The following is a 23,327-nucleotide window of genomic DNA, read 5'->3' as shown; positions in this document are numbered from 1 at the left end:
CCGTTTTTGGATATTGAATATTGGGTTAGTGGCAATGACCGTAAATTGTGATGAAACTCTAGTATTTTGGTCATTTTCAATTAAGATTGAGAGTCAGACTTCATCATTTGGCTTTTGGGCCTGGACCCATGTCCTTATTTGTATAAAAAAATTTTACAGTGAGTTTTCTGTGTTTATATATTTGGTCATGTGCTACTATGTAATTTTCTAATAGATTTATGGTAGGAAGGGTGTAATTGTAAACAATATATTGGTTTGGTAGCGAAAAAGGCGGTAGAATTTGGAAAGTTGGATTGTGAACGATTGTTCAGAATCCATCCCCCAAGGGAATTAACGGGTTTGCGGGCAGGGCAGCTGTGTTTCGATCCCTCCCAAACATATCACATTAGACAGATTGTAACAAAAAAAAAAAAACCAAAAAAGAAAAAAAAACCTCCAAAACAGAGAGAGACGCCGAGCGCGAGAGAGAGAGAGAGGGGAGGAGGATGATGGAGATGTGAATTGAGCATCCATCTCTTCTCTGCGCGTTATCGATCTCATATCATTCACTTCGCCTCTCCCCCCCACACCACCCACCAAAACCAAAATGATTGGTTGATTCATGTGGCGGTGTTTGGAATCCAAATTCTTCATATCAAAAATAATAAATTTTTATTATTACGATGACCATGTTGGGCAGGAAAAAGAGCCAAGTCTGTGATTCTTCCTCCTCCATTGACGACCCTCCCAAGTCCAACCAAGAAAGGCTCTACCGAGTCTGGAAGGGTAACAATGTAAGGATCAATCTTTTATTTATTTATATGTTTATTTCATTGATTGAATGCAATTATTTTTGATTAAATGAATTTGACTATGGTGGATGGTAGAAATTCTTATGTGGTGGAAGATTAGTGTTTGGTCACGATGGCGCTTCACTGTATCTAACTAGCTTTTTGATCGGATGTCCTGCACTCACATTCTGCATAAGAATGCTTATTACCATCAAAGGAGATGACGCATGTTATAGTTATCCCGTATTCACTGCAGGCCTGATTCTCACTGTTTTGGTTGGTAAATTGAATCGAATTCGTTCTTTCTTTCTTTCTTTTCTTGCTTCCCTAGTTCAAATATATTCTTACCAATTACTATACAGGATTTTACTTTTCTCTTCCTCACGTCTGGTAGAGATCCTGGTATAATTCCGAGGAATTCAACATCACTTGAATCAGATGAGGCTTCCGATACCTTTACCCCATCAATGGAGTGGGTCAATAACAAAGGCTCTAGTATGAAAATTCCCCGAATTAAAGATGTCCCGGTCAATGGCCATACAGTGAAGGTCAAGTTTTGTGATACCTGTTTGTTATATCGTCCACCACGCGCCTCTCATTGTTCCATATGCAACAACTGTGTTCAGAAGTTTGATCACCACTGTCCATGGGTTGGTCAGTGTATTGGATTAGTAAGTCACTTCACCACTACCAACTATATATACATAATACATACATACATATAAACCTGCAACTTGCTTACACTTCACTTAATACTCCCCTATTTCATGTGCATTTCATTACATTTCCAAATTCTGGCACTCCTCATTTGCCTTTTTCAGTTGCTAGAATTACTATTTTATGAATCCCTTGTGTAGAAACCAATTATATTTCTTGCATTTCCATTACAAGCACTACCTAGCCTAGCAAAAAGGTATTAAGTTTTGAATATAAAAAGTCAACATGATGATAGTGTATTTCAGGTTAATAGGAGAGTGAATAAAACACCAGGTAGGGAGAAGACAATTGTGTTTCAGGGCTTGACATCCAGAAGTAATATGATGGCATAATGGGTTATTTAAATGTATCGAAACACTTCCTGGACCAAACTTATACATCTTTTATGGTAAAGAATACTATTGAGTTCTAAAAGAATATAAATAAACCTGGAAGGTTTCAAAAGTCACGTATGAGAACAAATCCCTATGCTCTTTGCAGAAAGTTACTGCCTTTAACCAACAAAAACCCTTACTATATATAATTTAGATTCAACAAAATGCCTAAAAAAAATCCTAACATCTAAAGAAAAGATCTAAAAACCCATATGATCATTAATTTAATACAATGAAACAGAGGACGCAAAAACTAAAGCACAACAGCTTAATACACAAATATAGCCTACAAAGAACTATCGGAGTCTAATGCCTAAAAGCGAGGCCAAGTACCGAATGCTATCCCACGAGTGGTCTATACCATCATCCCTAGCTCCCTCAAAGGTTCTGTTATTGCTTTCCATCATAGCAGAATTTCCCAAATCTATTATTTATTTATTATCCTTCTTCCAATAGAACTTATATCTCATACAACGAGGTTCTTCAAGAAGCTTAAACATCCCATTTGACATTAGCCCTATAACTAATTTCTTCCATAAGGAAGAGCACATCTGCAACCTCTTTACACATCAAACACCAATGTGGGCATGGGCATTTCAACGACCTTCTCCTCTGAACAGAATCACAATTCACAAGTATTCATCTCTCCATAAGCAATACTTATCCAAGCTAGTACCGGCTCCTTGAGACTTAGGAGGTACTTTATCTTTGCATATTTGCAAGAAGGGCTAGAAAAGGGAAGATAAGAGTTACTCTTTAATTGTCAAAAGAGAAGATACCTGTGAGCTCCAGCTTCTACCCTATACGATTCATAAGCAATACTTATCCAAGCTAGAACCGGCTCCTTGAGACTTAGGAGGTACTTTATCTTTGCATATTTGCAAGAAGGGCTAGAAAAGGGAAGATAAGAGTTTAATTGTCACAAGAGAAGATACCTGTGAGCTCCAGCTTCTACCCTATACGATTCATCCAGCCTGGATGGAACCAAAACTATATTTTCTACAACAGAAATATTGTGAAAATGCGAAAGTCTTTTGAACTGAAGAAAAAGGTTACAGATTGCTATTCCTCCACCCGATACTCTTCCCAAAATATTACATTTTGCTCATTTGCGTCCCCAAACCTACAAACAGAAGTGAAAGGATGAAGTCTTGAGAATGCTTCTGATTACTAATATGGAGTTTTACTACATGTAAACTACTTTTAAAGTATCTCTGATATCTGTGAACCAATTATAGTTATGTGGTTGACAGCTGAAATTTGTGATCCAAAAGGACTTTACTATGTTATATATGTATGTATGTGTGTGTGTGTGTGTGTATATATATATATATTTTATTGAACCAGAACCTCCTAAAAGTTTATTTGTCAGTTAATTTTGGATTTATACTGAATTTTTAGCTGCTTCTGTTAATTTATATAGACATTTGTATCCAAGTGATCATATAATATAGACATCTATATAGGCTCACTTATAAATCAATAGAGGTTCACGTAGGTCTAGGATCATCAATATAGGCGCACTTGGATATAATTGACTGAAAATTCATCAAGAGTCCATAATTAAGTGAGCTTATATAAACATCTAAATTTAAGGGAGCATATATGTGCATAAAGTAAATTTGGATGTCTTTGGGTGTCTGACATGGCGAATCAGTTGGTTAACCATTTTAATTAGAAGAATTATCTTAGTTTATTATCACCAAACTAAATTACTTTTTTCGTATTCTTGTGCTTGCAGCGTAACTATCCATTTTTCATCTTATTTATTTCATCATCAACCTTGCTCTGCATATATGTCTTTGTGTTTTCCTGGATCAACCTTCTTCAAAAAGGGGGCAATCTATGGAGGGCCATGTCACATGATGTCGTATCAGTTATTCTGATAGTATATTGCTTCATAGCTGTCTGGTTTGTTGGGGGGCTTACAGTTTTCCATGTCTATCTAATCTGCACCAACCAGGTACCCTTTTGCTCTTGTTCATATTTGTGTTCTTAGTATTCATATGTCGATAATGGAATTTTCTTTTGGTGTATAAACTGAGTGTGATCTCTTTCCTTCTCATGTATAAATCTAAGATGACATATAATTTACTTGTATGTGCATTTGGGTTGGTTGTTTCAATATTGTGTTCCATACATATAAAATGTTGTCCACCAGAATATGGGGCATGTTTTGAGTTTCTTTTTCTCCTTTTTGATTGGAAGATCAGTTTTGCATTATTTTGCAAAAACTATATGTCTAATGCATTTAACTAGCTTTAAATAATTGAGCCGTGTGAAAAGGGAATAGTATGATTTATCATAGGTCTAAGTAGATAGCTTAAAAACTGCAGGACTGAAATAAGATTCCATTACAAATACGAAAGGAGATTTAAAAGATACAGCCTTAGGATTAGACTTAGAAGCTACAGATAAGTTTCATAAGATAAGCTTGGTCTAACCTAGACATTAGACATAGTACTGATAATGATACATCATTTTATAGTATGCCATCATGGTATGGGGAATCTACTAATTAACCAATCTAATGAATTCTGGTTATTTCTTGAGTAAAGTGAAAATGTACTGCTGTTTTCATATGAATGCCACATATGTGTATGTGTGTGTGTGATATATCATATCCTCCTTGTTCATATTACCACTAGTCCCCTTGTGAACAACTGTCTTCCTTCCACTTAACAGTTCCACCTTTTTAATTATAATATAGATTTAGGGAAATAAATAGACCCATACTCTGGAAGATGGTTTTGTTTGAAGCATTGATTGATGAGATAGGTTGTCCAGCTTGAGAAAAACAAACCATGTGACTCCATTCTTTGCGAGGATGCCAAGGTCTAAGGGGGTAGATTGTAACACCCTTGCCATTAATGCGTGCACACATTCCTCCCATGTTAATGGCTCTACCATTGTCTTTGCCCACTTGAGCCAGTGAGGGCTGAGGCCTTCTAAGTAGAATGAAGCAAGCTTGATTTTCTAATCACTGCAATTAAACTCAAAATAATTTTTTCACTAAACCTTTGTGCACTGCCGTAACTAAAAAACTTATGTTCTCATGAGTTGTGAGTAGTGGTAAACCAATGAAACAAATTACATCCTCCTAGTTTAGTGTATTGTCCATTTCTAGTTGTACTTTTGTAGTTAAAATTTCATTTTACATTTTATGCCTACTTGATAATATAGCTCATATGGAATATTCAACTCCGGGTGTAGCTTTTACACCTACTTTTTTACATTGCCTAACAGACTAATGTTGAATATCTAGCCAACCATCGAATTTGGGTATAGATTCTTTTTTAATTTTGACCACTACTTTTTCACAGACAACATATGAGAACTTTCGTTACCGCTATGATAAGAATGAAAACCCGTACACTAAGGGGATACTGGGAAACTTAAGAGAAGTGTTCTGCTCCAGGATTCCACCATCAATGGTAAATTTTCGAGCGTGGGTTCTAAAAGATGATGATACTGCAATGGGATCCATCGCTTCAGAGAGTGAAAGAGGCTTCATCAGTTCCAAGGAGAAATTCGACATAGAAATGGGGAACAAGTTTACCAAGGACGGTAATATGATGGTTCCAAGTATATTGCAGAAATTGGACTACACTGGCATTGATGATAACATGAAGAAGAAGAATTTGGATACTAGTGGTTTCAATGATGATTTAAAAAGGAAGGCATCAGATCAACCGTTTCTCTTTCCTATTGGTCAAGAAATAAAAAATTCAAAGGGGGGTTCTGCAACTCGAGTTAATTCTGTTAGTGACAAGAGGACACAGTAGTTCCAAATCATCTTGCATAACTGCTTGTTTTCGAGTGAAAGGTAGTATTCCTCTTAATCTATATACAAGCTTTTAAATTTTTTGATTATTATGAAGTTATCTTGTATGAGGAAAGTAGAGTGTTTTATTTGTTCATTGTTAACCTTTGTTCTAGTTGCATTTGTTTCCTGTGAATATTTCATTTTTCTTATAACACATTTTAGGGAGAATGTGGTTAGATGTGAGTTGCATTCAGTGTAGATATATGCAAGTAGAAATTAAATGACACTTGATCAAAGCCACACACTATCTGTGATACTGTTAAAATGAATATTATGTTTTAAATATAAGAGCAGGCAGTTGAAAAGGATTATCTGCAGAGAGAGAAAATAGGAAACATTATTTTATTTTATTTTGTGGTTAGTTGTTGATTATGATAATGTTCATATTTAATTGTATATAACTCAAAACGGTATTATGGGAACTTTTGGTAAAAGTTGAGAAACACTCTTCTTTTAAACAAAACCGTTGATATTTCATTTGCATCAAACCATCATTATCAGTACCTGTAAAAATGGTTCAACACATTGTAGTGTAGACTTGTGGAAACAGTGAATATCAGCAAATATCAGATATGACGTTTTTCTTTGCCCCCACCCCCCTTTTGCTTGGGTTGTGGAGACATTTTTCAGTCAAATGTATACACAAATGCTTCCTCTGTTTCAGGATTTTAGTTTGTATGTTATGTTCTTATATTAACATGATAAGTTCAATAGTAATTTGAACAACCAAAATGGATATATGGAAGGTAGCCTTGTGCTCTCTCTTTTTACATGCTTAGAAAAGGCATCATAGTACATTATTGGATATGAGTTATTTACTAAAATGCTTCGTTACATGCAGCTGGCCTATTTATTTAATATTTGTTGATTCATGGCTGTACATTGAGATGAAATACCAACTTACTGGTAGACAGCAACAATATAGTTTTAAACGGTGACACTAGTGTGGGATATTGTAACTTGTGGAAAATGTAGAAATGAGAATGTGACTAGCTCCAGTATAGGGCACGATTTGTGTGCCTGGCATTTTATTCTGTATTTTGGTTAGTAATAAATGGACTTTTGTTGTTTACGGCTTAGAATGCACATATGTTAGCACAAGTTTGAGTTCAGATTTTCCAAATTTGGCAAGTCTTACAAGTGATAGAAACATAGAAGGGTCAAACATATCAGTTATAAAATAGAGATATTCTGCGCTGATTTTTTCTTCTATTTTTTGGGTAAAGATCATATGTTGATTAATTGTTTCATTATACATTTATCTAAGTGCTATGAATTTGAAACGCAAGATAAACACAGTTTAAGTAGTACATTTCAACTCAATGCATAGTTGAGTATGGATATGATATGGGTTAAACCAAAATTAATCTGATCTTTGTACGATAACTGGTTCACCTTACCATGTCTCAATGTTTACTTCTCAGGTTTTGCTGGATAAATTTTTCTCAGTAAATGCTTGTCATATGACAGATTGACTGAACAAGTTTAGTCAATGATCCTAAAATGCTCATTTACTGAGATTAGAGGTGAAATGTGAAGGTCAGTGATGTAATTATAATGGAATCAAGAAAATGAGAGTAATTCATTCTAGTGCTCATGTTCTGTTCAAACTCGCCCAAACACCTATCTTTATCCTACTTCATTACTGAAGCTGGAAAACTAGCTGTAATTTGGCACATATAAAAGAATGAAGGTGCTACATTGTGAAATGCTTATGTTACAATGTAGTAACTTCATCTTTTTTATGTGATGGAGTGAGTTAATTTATTTCTTAGTGTTTAGGACCTGTTTTAAGTTGTCATTCTTTTTTCTTTTGGAGTTGGGGAATGTAGACTAGCATTCTTAAGGTAATAATTCAATTTAAATTTCTCGTTACACGCAGTCTTTGACATTCTAACAGAAATAGATGCATATACATACACACAGCTGCTATTCCTTTTTTTTTTTTTTGTGTGTGTGTTTTTGATGCTTCTGTTGGAAATAAGAATAGTTTCTTTCTTTCCAATTACCTAAAACTCCTGGAATTTGCATTTCTATGCTCATTCTATAGCTCTTACTGCTGCACTACCATTGAAACAACCTGCCTATTGGATAGAATCTGGCACTTCTTAGCTGGATAATATTTTATGGAATGATGCATTATTGAATGTTAAATTCAGGGGGGCTACTATCTTTCTCCATACCTATATTCAAGAAATGAGACACATTCAACCCCATTGTATTACTGCAAGTTATAATTAAAATTTCCCTTCCAATCCAACCAAAAAAAAAAAAAATTGCAGTTGTGTTGGGCCTTTGGCCATTGTTGCAGCCAAAGCTGAGAATATGGAGAGGAGAGAAATGAACTCAAATCCAAATCCAAAGAAACAATAAGCTTTCCGTTCCCAAACCTCAGCAGTTTGATTCAATTATTTATGGGAGTGAAATTTATACTTATATTATTTATTCTTGTAAAAATTTTAATAAAAAAATAAAAGGAGTGTGGATTGCAAATTCGGAAGTGTGAATTTCATTCTCCCTTCTTTATATTGAAGAATGTTAAAGGAAAAGCACATTATATGCCTTCGTCAAAACAACTGACGAGGGGGGAATCAAGGAATTACAATCACAGCTCAATCAGCATTTAGTATCATTAATGTAATCGATATTTCCGTTGTAATTCTATCCATATATAAAGAGACCATGAAATGAAATAAGTAGACCAATTCAATCTCAATTTTACTTTTACACGTTATCAGCACGCTCAGAGCCAATAGCCAAAAGAAAAAAACCATAATTTTCTAGTCTCTTTCTTCTTTCTGTCGAAAAAAAACCAAGAAAAAACCCTAAGAAGAAAAAGTCTTCTTCTCTGCCGCCAATTCAAAAAAAAAAAAATCTCTCTTTGTTATGAATCCAAGTATTGGTCCCAGGTTTGAGTTGGAGTTCTATTGTTAGAATGGATACGCACCGTTTTAATTAGTCAAGTGACGTCGTTTTGTTGGTAGGTTATTGTGCACTGCACGTGTCTTGCTACTGCTTTATATATCCATTTGTAATGTTGGTGAGAAGGATGAATGAAAATCTGTATTTCTATTTTCTTAGTTTTATCTAGAATTTCTCTTTGCTTCATTTCACTACTATGGCATACCATGGCTATGATCCCGGGGATCGTATCAATTGGTATCAGAGCCCGCAACTGGGCCTATTTCCGACGAGTCCGACGGGTTACAACGATGGGTACTACTGCCTTCCTTCTTCTCATCCTCACGTTACCCAGTTCCCATCGCACCCAAGCTACCTACCACTTCCTTCTCAATTTCCATTCCAACCGAGTTACTCCCCACCACCACCACCTTCCCACACAATCATCAATGGGTTTGTTTTCCCTCATCAATTTCCATCAACCCATACTCACCATTCACCTGATTCTAACCCAAATCCCTGGATCTATCCTTCTATTTCACAAAGCCATTCCTATGACCCATCGGTTACCAGTGTCAATTCACACTTCGTCTCCACCAAAACCATGCCTACATCACCTGTTTACCATTCTGCTCCTTCAATTCCAACTTTTCAGTCACCCTCATTCTCCACTTTTGTGCCCCAACACCAATTTACTGATCCAAAACCTCTTTCTCTCCATAGCAAGCAGTTTCGGGGTTGCAGATGTCGAGTCGTCATGGGTGCAAAAGCGAGAGTTTCCAAAAAGACCAGAAACCAAGATCTGCTCCGTGATGTGGGTAAGTACTCGAGGTCCAAGAGGTACCACAGGCGCGGTCTCTGGGTCATCGAGGCCAAAAACGGCGATATATTCCCACGCCACAACGCCAAGGCGACAGTTGCGATTATGGAGGAGCTTCATCAGCTACTTATGGGTCAAACAACTCCGATTACTGAGCCGGAGCCGACCTCGAGTCCATTGAAGATTGGGTCACTACCTGCGGGTTCCGTCGCTCTCACAGCGGCTAATGGTTCGTCATCAATGTTGTCGGTGTCATCGAGAGGTATACGGATTTCTGAAAAACCTAACTTCAATCTTAGTCCCCATGAAGTTATTTTGGGCTTGAATAAGGATTTTGCTACTGCTTTAATTACTGGAAATCATAGTGAGAACACCACTACAGTGGTGGTGACTGAAGAACTTGTGTTAAATGTTGATAAAAATATTGCTGGAGGTGTTAATGGAGTTAAAATTTTCTGATATTGCTGATGGTGAAGATGATAATGAGGATAAGGATGATGAAGGGGGAAATGAGTATATGATATTTGGGAGCTCTGCAGCTTCTAAAAAGTTCTTGAAAGAGTTGCAACGAGAGTCGAATACTAGTTCTTACTTGGGTGCAGAGAGTTATGGTGACCATTCTTTTAGTTATAATGAGGATTCTCAAAGAGTTGATGGGCAGATTGTAACGGTTGAGGGAAATGATGATTTGATGAGAAACAACAAAGAAGGTCTGTTAGAGAAGCTCAGAGATATGAGTTGGCTTGAGAATGCTAAATGGGTGGACAACCTTACGTCGGATATTGAGCAAGAGCAACCGATGGATGTGCCGGTGGATGTGCATGATGGCCTGACAAGGGAGCTTGCATTTTATACACAGGCTCTAACTCGAATGAGGATGGCCTTTAGGAAGCTTGAGTTAATGGGGCTTCCATTTCTGAGACTTGAGGACTACTATGCAGAAATGGTGAAGTCCGAGTCCCAATTGGGGAAAGTGAAGAGCCAATTTTTGGTGGAAATGACTACCAATCTGAGTCAAAGCTCTTTGTCTCAGGTATCCACTACTCTGAATTTAAACTTTCAAGATGTTAGAAGATCTTTTGAGAGTTTTTTGTCCAATGTGATTAAGCTCTATAATCTTAGTTCCTTGACCTGTAAAGTTGGAGCAGAAATTTGGCCTCCTGATGATGGGGAATGGTTGGATTTGGATGGTGAAACCTATTATCGAGTTGTTAGAGGATTTCTTGATAACATAAATGTGAAAGAGTTGGCACCTTTGATTATTAACGCTCAGAAGCTAGAGTCTTCCACAATTGTGGTTGATAGATCATGTTGTTGCGGTATTGTTATTGCTTGTGTTGGTATTGAATTTTCAGATAAAGAACACAACATTCTTGATGAAGTGAATGCTCTGGGAGGTGTTTTGGGGCGTGATGTGCATGTGCTTTTCAAGTCTATGTCACAATTCAATGATATTGACTTTCTCTGAATCCATCGGATGGAAATAGGGATTGTGAAGTTGTGGCAGTTGATAAGATTGTTCCTTATACCAAGGGAAGACGATCTCATTTTATATGTGCTCAAGTTGAGAATATAAATGAGCAGGAGTCAAAGGAACTTTTGAACAGTTTTCCTTGTCAAGAAGAGTATGATATGAGATTTAGATGAAGATTTAGATGAAGTTGAAGCTAGCAGTATTCCCCCACTTATTCCTTTTATGCCATTTGCAATGAAACTTGACCATTTAGATAAGGAAAGGATGGTCTTCAGAAGAAGTACTTATCAAAAAATTCTTGCAATGGAGAAAAAAGGGGCACAAGTCATAGAATGTGATCCAGAGCTACTAGTGGACAATCTACTCAGTTCTGCAATATGTTTAGTGTGGTATGACTGCAGAAACATTGGAAAAAACACAACTGCTCTTGATAAAGCTTCTTCATGCTTACCTTTGTACATTGAGAGCCTTGCCATGAATGTTTTGATATTGCTGAGCATTACTTTCTATAGCTGTATGACTTTTAAGACATGATTCCACAAGCATATCAACAGCGTATTACAAGTAACTAAAAGCATCTTGCAGTCTGCCATCGATGCTGTCACTCATGATTCTCCTCATGAAATTGACATTCCTTCCTGGAAAGAGGTATTTAATTCATTGGTTATGCTTGAAAAAAATCTGAATCAATTCCATGATTTTTGTGTTGATAGGGATCTCAAGAATATATGGGAAGCATTTTCTGTCTATCTCTGCCGCCAACTGAAGACACAACGTGTTGATGATGCAGCCAACAAACGGATTACACAAAATATGGCGCCATTCATTGTGTGCGGTGTGCATTCTTTGTCAAGTATATTGGGTGTTTGTGCCAAAGGAGGTGGCAAGTTTGGTGTTAAGGCGCATAGTGATGGGAGAACTTTTTACGCTTACCAGTTTGCCTGCATTAGTGTTCAACATGTTGTGGATCAAATTATTGAGATGTCAAACACAGGTGGTGGAGATATAAATGTCCCAAAATTCAAGATTTTTGCTTCACATCTTGGGATCACAACTTTCTCTGTCAGTGCTTTGCAGCAATTTGGGCATGAAAGTCTGAGCCAACCAATTATGGTGGAAGTCTATGCAGCACCAAAGATTGACCTGCATGATATATATTCCTTGTACCTAGTACATCCTATGTGCTTACTTTAAATGGAGACCCAACAATTGGTGTAAAAGTTGAATTTACGATTTTGGCATTGCTGCAAATTGAGTATCATATTGATCCGATAGATGTCAAAGCTGTTATTGCAATTACAATTGTTCAATCGTATTCAAAGGAAGCTGCTCAGATATATAAGAAGTTGAATATGATGACAAGGAGTGCATATGAGTTTGAGACTTTGGAGGTTATCTTGGTGGAATGCTCAACAGCACTTGACCCTAGGATTTCTGTCATTGTCTCAAGGGTTTTAATGTTTACAACTTCTGGTATCAAAGATGTTCATGCAAGTCATTTTTCCTGCATGAGAAATATTAATGCTCCAGATCAGTTTGTGAAAGCAATTAGATCCACAGCAAATGGGAAAGCTATGATGGACTTGAATATGGGGTTGTATACAGATATTGGACTCCATGATTTTTCATTAGATTCTCAGAGTCCAACACTTGGGTTGGAGCTGCTGTTTGCAAAGATGAAGTTCAAAAAAGTATTGAGCATGAAAATGTACATGGTTGCTAAGAACATGGTTACCTCGGGAGCTACCACTCAAGGCCACATGCTACATGACAAGGTCATTGAATTTTCCTCTCAGCTCAATCAAGCTAATGCATGTACAGCTTTGGGTAATTATGGTCATGCGCAGATGAAAAGACTTGAGCAAGAGATCAATGAAAAATGTGTTGCACTTGCAATTATTCCAATGGGCAATACAGACTTGGTATCAGAAGAAATTGAACAGCATTTGTTTCTCAATGTCATTTTTCAGGTCCTTGATTTCTCTACTTATTTAGATGATAATCTTGACACCTTTGCCTATGATCTTGGTTACAATTGCATTGTCACCACTGTTGTTGAGATGTTGAACACACGTGTTGTTAGTTGGCTTCATCTTATTCTCTGCTTATTAACTCATGGTGAGCCAAAGTGCATTGACACCGTCTGGACATCAAAGCTAAAGAGTGACTCTCTCTGCAAAATTGCAGTGCTGAATATTTACATCCTCTTGCTGCTAACTGCTTGGTATGGAATTATCAATTTCTCTCATTTGAAACTTGAGGTCAAGTTTTATTGAGGGGGATGGATTGTTATGAATCCAAGTATTGGTCCCAGGGTTGAGTTGGAGTTCTATTGTTAGAATGGATGCGCACCGTTTTAATTAGTCAAGTGACGTCGTTTTGTTGGTAGGTTATTGTGCACTGCACGTGTCTTGCTACTGCTTTATATATCCATTTGTAATGTTGGTGAGAAGGATGAATGAAAATCTGTATTTCTATTTTCTTAGTTTCATCTAGAATTTCTCTTTGCTTTCACTACTATGGCATACCATGGCTATGATCCCGGGGATCGTATCACTCTTCCCAGCAGCAGATCGACCACGTCCAAGACCGGCCTCAACCAGACCGGGCTTACCTCTTCCCGGCCTCTTCCTTCTGTTGCCAAACCACCTGCACCCGCCTGCAGCCTGCCCATCCCCGTGCAGCAGCTCCTCGCTGCAGCACCATAGTAACAGCAAGCACACCTGCGCGCGCTCTAGCCTCCATCAGCCCTTCGATTCGGCCCAGCGCTGCGCATATCCCATCGCTGTTGCTCCTCATCCCCGCCTCAGCCCCACGCGGTCCACTCGCCTGCAATAGCTGTGCAGCCCACTCGCCTAACGCACACAGCGCCCCCCATCCATCGCTGCTGCAACAGCCCACCCGGCCCGCCTGCGCAGCCCAACAGGTCCGCCTGCCCACCACCATAGCCCAGACACTTGAACGCCGGCGGCCAGATCTCTAGCAAGACAGTCAGAAGATGAGGAAAAAAAACCCAAAGGAAGAAGAAGACGCAAAAGAAGGGAGGGAGAGAGAGAAAAAAAAAAAGAGACTTGACCCGGGCCAAAGTAAAGACCCGGCCCAAAAAGAAAAACAGGCCTCTGCGGCCCAAAAAAAAAAACAGAAAAGAAAAAATATATAGAAACAGGCCCCTCAGGCCCAGAAAAGAAAAAAAAGAGAAATAAAAGAAGAGAAAAAGAAAAGACCTGGCCCACTGCTGAAAAAAAGAGAGGAAACGACCCAGTTCTCAAGTCTAAAAATATCGCTACGCACGCCTGCATCAACACGCGTGTGCACTAGGATTGTTTTATTTACTCGATACCAAGTATGTTCTCTTTTATTTATTTATTTATTTTCATACTCCGGTATATTAAATTGTTTATCATTAGAACTTTTGAGCATGTTTAGTTAGATAATTTTGATCATTTTAAGCATGCTTTGTTATTTATGTTTTATATGATTATCTTTAAGCATGATTTATAATTATGTTTAAGCATGCTTTATATTTTCTTGCTTATGTTTTTATTATGAAATCTTAAGCATGTTTCGTGATTTTTATTTTACTCATGATATATTATTGCTAATTATTATGTGTAGTATATAATTTGTTGTATATTTGTGAAATTTGAGCATGCCATGTAGTTTATTTTTATATATGCTATGTTTAAATGTGCTATGGTTATTTTTATAATGCAACATATACAATTTGTTTTGCCATGATAATGAAAATTCATGTACATTATCCATACACACTTACTGTGATAAAGCATTTTTACATAGCATCAAAAGAAAAAATGTGACCATTACGAATCTTGGTCTTAAAATCTAATTCACATTTTTGGAAAATAATTTACATGGATGTCTTTATGACTGCGTAATTTATATATTCTCTCTTGTTTATGTAGATGGCTTATCCAACTCGACCTGAATTTGACATCTTGGACTCAGAAGGACTTGAGTACCATCGTTGGGTTTCCGATGTGGAAACTGCCTTTGTGGCAAAAGACTACACTGCCACCATTATCGACCCCAAAGATGATGAACTATCTAATAAGGTGAAGGCAAATGCCTTAATGTTTCTGAGGCAACATATTGATCCTAGCCTACGCTGGGAGTATCTTCAGTTGAAGACACCCAAATAACTGTGGGATGCCCTTAAGGGACGTTTTGGGAACATTCATGACATTTTGCTCCCAGAACTGGCCGTTCAGTGGAATGGAATCCGCTTGCTTGACTACAAAAGGGTCAATGACTTCAACAAGGACATGTTGCGCCTAAAGGCACGTCTCAATTTCTGTGGAAGGAAAATCACAGAAGATGATATGATCTATAAGACTCTTTCCACCTTTCCTACTTCAGCGCTTATACTAGCGGACCAGTATAGGCTGGAGTATGACAACAAAAGAATCATAACCTTCAATAAGTTGATCAGCCTACTGCAAGTGGCTGAGAGACATATTGAGGTTCTCTTGAACAACAATGCCAAGCCTATTGGGACAAAGAAAATTCTCGAGGCTAATTATGGAAAAATGAAAGGTGAAAAAAACTCCAATGCAAGGGGGTTTAGACGTGCTGATCCCTACCCACGTGGCAACAATGCACCACGTGGAAAGGGACATGGGGATCGTGGAAAAAAGATGCAAAAGGAAAGAGTTAACAATGAACCATGCTAGAGGTGTGGATTCATTGGGCATTGGTACAAGAACGGCCAAGCAAACAACAGAGTAGCAGCCAATTACAAGAGGTATAGAGAGTCTAAAGAACAAGAGGCTCACTATATGGAAGAAGGAGGTCATGACCTAGACGTCAACCTTACAATTGTAGACTTCAATGGCAAAGAGGAACTTGCTAAGTCAATGGATGTTCTCAATCTTGACTGATCCGCTTTATTCATTTTATTTTCCAAAGACAATTGTGAAGGCATAATGCCTCATTTTTAATTAAACTACTACTTGGTCTTAAAGTTTATTTCAATAATGGTTTGATAAATTAGATTTCTGAACAAGACCTTGATTGGATTATCGTTGGCTTACTAATAAATTTTGGATTTTATTCTGTAGCATTGAATTTATTTGATTTTATTTACTACATGCATGGTTCGAAATAGCACTATAAAGATGTAAAGCAATACATCTAGAGAGAAATTATTGGAATGAAACGAATATCATTCTATGCAAATAGAAATACTCTAAAGAATATGAGTTATATTTTCTAAATACCTCCCATTTATTTGTAGGAATGAATGGAGGAGAACTTGAGTGCTTAGTTGATAGTGGGACTACCCACACAATATTAAGAAATAGGCAATTATTCATTGAATTAATAGCCTATAATTCCTCTGTGACTACGATGATTAGATCATCACAAGTAATAAAAGGGCGAGGAACTGCCAAATTCTTGCTGCCTAATGGCACAACATTTCAAGTCACAGACGTTCTATATGCACCAAGAGCTAATCGAACATTGTTAAGTTTCAAAGCTATTTGTGCCAACGGTTATCCAGTAGAAACACACTGTGAGAATGGAACTGAATACACTCTAATGAATGTGGAAGGAAACGCATTTTAGAGAAACTTATGAGTCAATCTAGTGGACTGTACCTCACTATGATTCGGATCATTGAATCCTATACTGTCACCAACAATGAAATGTGGGACACTAACTCATACAGGCTTTGGCATGACCGCCTAGGGCACCCCGGTCATGACATGATAATCTGTATTTAAAAGAACTCACACGGACATCTCTTTTTTCGAGTGAAAAATAAAATGGGACAAAAATCCGCCACACTGCAAGGTGTCGGTCTTAGTACTGCTTAAATGCAGTCATTGCCTTCTGAAGTACCAGAAGCACTACCTCCCTCCCATTATGCCTCATTGACTATTTCAAAGGCACATCACTCGTTTTGCAAAGCCTGCTCTTTAGCAAAAACAGGATTGAGACCTTCCTATGCTAAAGATACAAAACAAAAGGATACAAGGAGATATATGTGGATCTATCCATCCAGAATGCGGACCATTCAAGTACTTTATGGTTCTGGTGGATGCTTTGACAATCTAGTCACATGTCGCTTTATTGTCCACAAGAAATGCTGCATTTGCAAAACTCCTAGCACAGATTATACGTTTAAGGGCTTACCACCCTAATCACCCTATCAAGTCTATAAAGCTTGATAATGCTAGAGAGTTTACATAAAAAGCATTTGATGATTATTGCATGTCTATCGGGATCGATGTAGAGCATCCTGTATCCCATGTGCATACACAAAATGGTCTCGCAGAAGCCACCATAAAAAAGCTACAGATGGTGGCTAGGGCATTGGTTATGTGCACCAACCTGCCTATATCTGCCTGGGGTTATGCAATATTGCACGCAACTTTACTTATTTGTTTCAGACCCACTGCTAGCCAACCATTTTCTGCGTACCAGTTGGTAACTAGATATGAGCCTGACATTTCACACTTACGCATATTTGGTTGCGCAGTATATGTGCCTATTGCGCCCTCACAGCGCACCAAAATGGGTCCTCAGAGACGATTAAGTATTTATGTTGGATACGAATCCCTAACAATTATTCGCTATTTGGAACCCTTGACAGGCGATCTCTTTACCGCTAGATTTGAGGATTGTCACTTTGATGAGACAGTCTTCCCGTCGTTAAGGGGAGATAGGAAAAATGATTTTCCAAGGGAACGACAAGAATTGTCATGGTTTGTCCCCACTCTGTCTCATTTTGATCCCTACACTTCACAATGTGAAAGTGAAGTGAAAAGAATAATCAATCTTCATAACGTAGCAGATTCGATGCCTGATGCGTATGCTAATATCGCAAAAGTGACGAGATCACATATACCAGCTGCAAATATGCCTGCAAGGTTAGAAATCCCCAAGAAGGGGCATGGTGCCGCAGATAGAGGCACTGCAACCACACTTAGTGAAGGTGTGGTTGAGGCCGTGGATCCCCAAAGGAAGAGAGGGAGGCCACTTGGTTCGATTGACACTCACCCAAGGAAGAAGAGGGTGAGTAAGGCACAAACCGATCTATTAATCATCAATGTAGAGAATCCCTCTCATGAGATTGTCTTTGATTACAGTTATGTCCATGAATCAATACTGGAGGACGCTCCAATGTTTGAAATGATTCCAGAGAACAAAGAAATCTCAATAGATTATTAGAGTGCGTATGAGTTGATAGAAAGATCTTCCATACACATTGATGATGAATTTGCATACACTGTTGCTCAAGAAATCATAGAGCACGATAATATCGAACCATGCTCTGTTGTAGAATGTCAACAAAGAGTAGATCGGCCTAATGGAAAGAAGCAATCCAAGCAAAATTAGATTCTCTGACAAAGAGACAGGTATTTGGTCAGGTAGTGCTAACCCCACCAAGTGTAAACATGTAGGACATAAATGAGTCTTTGTCAAAAAGCGTAACGAGAAGAATGAAGTCCTGAGGTACAAGGCTTACCTTGTGGCGCAAGGTTTCTCACAACGCCTTAGAATTGACTACGAGGAGATATACTCTCCCGTAATGGACGTTATAACGTTCCGCTACTTAGTTAGCTTAATAGTTTCCGAAGGAATGGAAATGCAGCTCATGGATGTGGTTACTGCATATATTTATGGGGATCTAGATTCAGAGATATATATGAAAGTGCCTGATGGCCCTACATCACCCAAGTCAAGTGACTCTAAACCACGGAGTGCGTTTGCAATTAGGTTGAAATGCTCACTTTACGGATTAAAACAATCCGGGCGGATGTGGTATACCCGTTTAAGTGACTATTTGATTGGAAAGGGATATAAGAATAATGAATTCTGCCCCTGTGTATTCATAAAGAAAACAAGTTCCCGATTTGCAATTGTAGCAGTATATGTCGATGATATGAACATAATAGGTACTCTTGATGAAATAAGAGAAACCGCGAGTTATTTGAAATCCGAATTTGAGATGAAGGATCTTGGGAAACTCGATTCTGTCTAAGCCTTGAACTAGAACACCGAGTTTGTGGAATACTATTCCACCAGTCTGCGTATTTCTAAAAGTCAAGCAATTTAACATGGAAAAAGCGCATCCTGCTTGCACTCCCATGATCGGCCGAAGCTTGGATGCAAAGAAAGATCCATTTTGCCCAAAGGAAGATGACGAAGAGGTGTTGGGAGCTGAAATTCCCTATCTAAGTGCAATAGGCGCATTATTGTACTTAGCCCAATGTACTCGACCAGACATTGCATTCTCAGTGAACTTGTTAGCTAGATTTAGCTCAGCGCTAACGCAGCGTCACTAGAATTGTATCAAGAACAATTTCCAATACCTAAAAGAAACCACTGACTTGGGACTGTTCTTTCCATACAGGGAGGCAAGAGGGACCACAGATGGAACTGCAATCCCTAAAGGAAATGTTGATGGCGAAAACGTCGCTCACTACACTAAAACGCCAAATGACGTTGTGGTCGGTTTTGCTGATGTTGGATACGCCTCTGACCCACATAAAGATCGTTCCCAAACTGGTTATGTATTTACCAATGGGAACACGGCGATATCTCAGAGATCAACCAAGCAAACCCTTGTGGCTACCTCCTCGAACCACTCAGAGATCATTGCTCTACATGAGAAGGTTCGTGAGTGTGTATGGTTAAGAACTATCATTACACATATTCGAGGGACTAGTTGTTTGAGTTCTACCACTGAAGAGCCTACTTGCATTTATGAAGACAATGCAGCTTGCATCGAACAGATGAAGCTAGGTTATCTTATATTAAGGGTGATAACACAAAACACATATCGCCAAAGTTGTTCTACAATCAGCAACAACAGGCTCTCCTCAAGATTCAAGTGAATCAAGTAAGGTCTGAGGAGAATGTGGCAGATTTGTTCACCAAATCATTGCCCAAGGCCACATTTGAGAAACATGTGAAAAACATAGGAATGCGAAGTCTTTCCAAACTCCCTTGATTAATGCAAGTATCAGGGGGAGGTGTCTGTCAGAGGGAGTCTAACACACACATGTCATCCTCAAATGTAGAAGGTGCATTGTGCTCTTTTCCTTCGACCAAGGTGTATTTTTTGTCCCACATGGTTTTTATTGTTACTTGGCAAGGTTTTTAGTGAGACAACAACTCATGCACCATTTCGTCTTTGACTTGGCACAAGGGGGAGTGTTAAAGGAAAAACACATTATATGCCTTCGTCAAAGCAACTGACGAGGAGGGAATCAATGAATTACAATCACAGCTCAATCAGCATTTAGTATCATTAATGTAATTGATATTTCCGTTGTAATTCTATCCCTATATAAAGGGACCATGAAATGAAATGAGTAGACCAATTCAATCTCAATTTTACTTTTACAAAGAAGAGTTTTTCTATTGGGACCTCAAACTTTATTCACTTGACTTCCTATGCTTTTTACACCTCCTATTAAACTTTTCAAATACTAAACCTCACTCATATATATAATTTTCAAACAAACTATTATCTTTAAAATAAATAAAAAACTTTAGCCATTTCAATTATTTATTTACATGTCCATTCCTTAATCAGACAACATAAATCTCTTTTCCAATAAAAAGAAATATCATGTTTTTAGCTTTTCTTTTTCTTAATGTTTATTTTTTATCTCTATTTTCTATACCTCATGATTAATTATTCAATAGTTTTTTAATTTCTAGCTTTTCTTTTCTTTTGTTCTCCCTCATCAATATGCATTCAACATGTATGAGTATAAATTTTTATGTCACATGATCTTAAGCATAGTTTTAATTCTTACTAAATATATATATATATATGGCTAAATACTTATTACTATCCTGTAGTTTGGGTCCCAAATCAATTCAGTTCCTGAACTTCTAATTTCATCAAAAACACCCTTGCACTTTCAATTTAGATATAATATAGGTCCAATTTGTTAGTTTTCCAATAATTGAAGTTATTTAACTTGTTAACGTGGCTCAGATATGGCCTATGTTTTATGATGTGGTGTCGAGGTGGCCTGCATAGTCAATTTAGGAGTGAGTCCTACTATAAAATAAATAGTTTTTTTTAACATATAATCCAACTATAACTTGAACTCATAACAGAATATTAACGAATTTGACCTATTAGATCAAAACTGAAAGTACAGGAGTGTTTTTGATGAAATTAGAAGTCTAGGGACTGAATTGGTTTTGGACCTAAACCACAGGGTAGTAACTAGTATTTAGCCCATATATATAAATGCTTTAATGAGTATGTAGTGAAATTGGAAAATGAAACTGGATAAGGAAAATATATAAGAATGCAATAATATTATTGAATTGGAAAATATAGCGAAAATAAATATAATGTTCAAGTAAATCCAGATTTTGTGTCTGACCCAAACTCGAGGTTACTTGCTCCAGTTGAAATACGGTTAGAATTAGAGATAATCTCAGAGAATCTTAGAGATATCTAATCAATGTATGATTACCTTTCCTTGTATAACTCTGATTCTATACCTTGTAATCCTCTATATAAAGAGGCCCCAATTATCAATGAAAGCATAACAATTTCTCTCTCAAATCTCGATTCCCTAAAACACATTATCAGCACGAAGCCCTAACCTTGAAACTCTAAAATCGTAGCCTTCAAACCCTAGTAACCACTGCCACATATATTGAAGCCCCCAATCCCAAGAGTCCAGAATCGGTGGCGGCACCCCTAGAACCAGCCGGAAAAATACCGAACCTGCCCTCAGAAGAAGCACAACCTCCCCTGCCCGGTTTGCATTCTTCCAATCTGCCTCCGACCGCCATATTTTGCCACCATCAGCGCCTTGATTCCAGATTCCTGGAACTGAAATTTTTTTTTTCCGGAACCTGCTGTATAGTCCTGGAACCTGCCACAAGAACGAGCTGCACCCTCTGAACTGCTGCATGTCCTCTATCTCTGCCTCCACCCTTTCGTTCCAGCCCGCCTAGCCCAAGAGAGAAGGAGGCCCACAGCCCAGAAGCCCAGTTGGCAGAAAGAAAAAAAAAGAGGTAGCAGGCCTATTGACGCAGCCCACTGACACGTCAACTCTGGCGACTGGTCACCTTCGGCGACTTTCCGGCCACCTCTGACGACTTTTTTAGTCCAAATTTTCCAGCGACCTATTTCGAGGTAATTTTTTTACTAAAAGTTCCCGTTTTTGAAGTTTTTATTCTTTTTCTCTGGGACTTGCAACCTCCCTTCTTCTACCCCCCTTTCTTTTTCATAGGGGAGACCAAAAAGCCAAACTGTGGGGGTTTGTGCTCACTCACAGCTTGGAGCTTGTAGAGTCTTCCAAACTTAGAGTTTGTTGAGAAGTTATGATCGACCACAAACACATCATTATTTCTATCTAATCTAATCTCTCTTGGAATCAGATTTCTTAGAAGTGACTACGCTAAAAAATCTATAATTTCTTGGAAGCCACTACGCTCAAAATTTTTTATTGTTTTCGTGGTAGCCTTTTTTGATCAGAAACTAACCCTAATCTTTTGTTGTTTTTTTGGATGAGTAACTTGAACAAGTTGAATTTTGTTCCACTAGAGACAACAGGCGCAAGATACCACAAGTGGGTCTGTGATGTTCACCAGCATCTTAAGGCTGATGAGATCCAAGATACGATCTAAGAGGCAAGTCAGAACGTGCTTACTCCTCAACAAGCTGCCGCTTATGAAGCGAATAGAGCTACGAGAGAGGCCAAAGAAGCTAAAGCCATAATTCTCATGACAAGGCACATGAATGACTCGCTCCAGAATGAGTACCTCAATGAGAAGGACCCTAGAAAGCTATGGGTAGAACTCGAGAGCAGTGGTTTGGCAACATTCGTGACTCCCTGCTTCCAGATTTAGAAGTGAGATAGCATAGCCTCCGCTTCTATGACTTCAAGTCTGTACTTGACTATAATTCAGAAGCTCTTCGTATCAAGTCTTTGAAGGAGTTTTGTGGCAAGACCATCATTGATATGATGTTGATCGAGAAGACTCTCTCTTCATTCCCCGTCTCTGCACTGATGATTGCAAAGAATTATCGGATCAATTTAAATGCAGGACGCATCACAAGGTTTCATGAGCTTATTAGCGCCATGAACGTAGCTGAGAAGCATAACAATATCCTTGTGAAGAACTATAACTCTAGACTTGTGGGAACCAAGTCTATTCTGGAGTCTAATTATAATCGCGCCCCCAATGGAGGACGCAAGGGACGAAACCCTAAGAGTTGGGATAATTCTGGATGTTCTGGTCAATACTCTCACCCCAAAGAGGAAGGAATGCCAAGATAGGCGTACACGGAACCATGGAGGTCAACGTGTGAAGACTGAAAAGAGAGAGAGAGAGAGAGGCCAATCCTCTGGCTATGGTGGTGACGCCACTAAGGAAAGAAGCTGTCCTCAACGCGCCCCTAAAGAGCCTCGATCAAAGGAGCCTGACCATAATG

General features: G+C 38.3%; 1 protein-coding gene across 1 annotated transcript; it reads left to right on the top strand.

The window, feature by feature from the left end:
• The first annotated feature begins 347 nt into the window (after positions 1-347).
• LOC112195188 (probable protein S-acyltransferase 1) lies at positions 348-7,562 on the top strand. The gene is made up of 6 exons (XM_024335559.2): positions 348-773; positions 867-1,046; positions 1,133-1,441; positions 3,603-3,824; positions 5,185-5,687; positions 7,112-7,562. Exons 1-5 carry the CDS (start codon positions 663-665, stop codon positions 5,644-5,646), a joined length of 1,284 nt encoding a protein of 427 aa, XP_024191327.1. The 5' UTR covers positions 348-662; the 3' UTR covers positions 5,647-5,687; positions 7,112-7,562.
• The last annotated feature ends 15,765 nt before the right edge of the window (positions 7,563-23,327 follow it).

Source organism: Rosa chinensis, chromosome 3, assembly GCF_002994745.2.
Source record: "Rosa chinensis cultivar Old Blush chromosome 3, RchiOBHm-V2, whole genome shotgun sequence".
Classification (NCBI taxonomy): domain Eukaryota; kingdom Viridiplantae; phylum Streptophyta; class Magnoliopsida; order Rosales; family Rosaceae; genus Rosa; species Rosa chinensis.
This window is presented reverse-complemented; position numbering and strand designations above follow the sequence as displayed.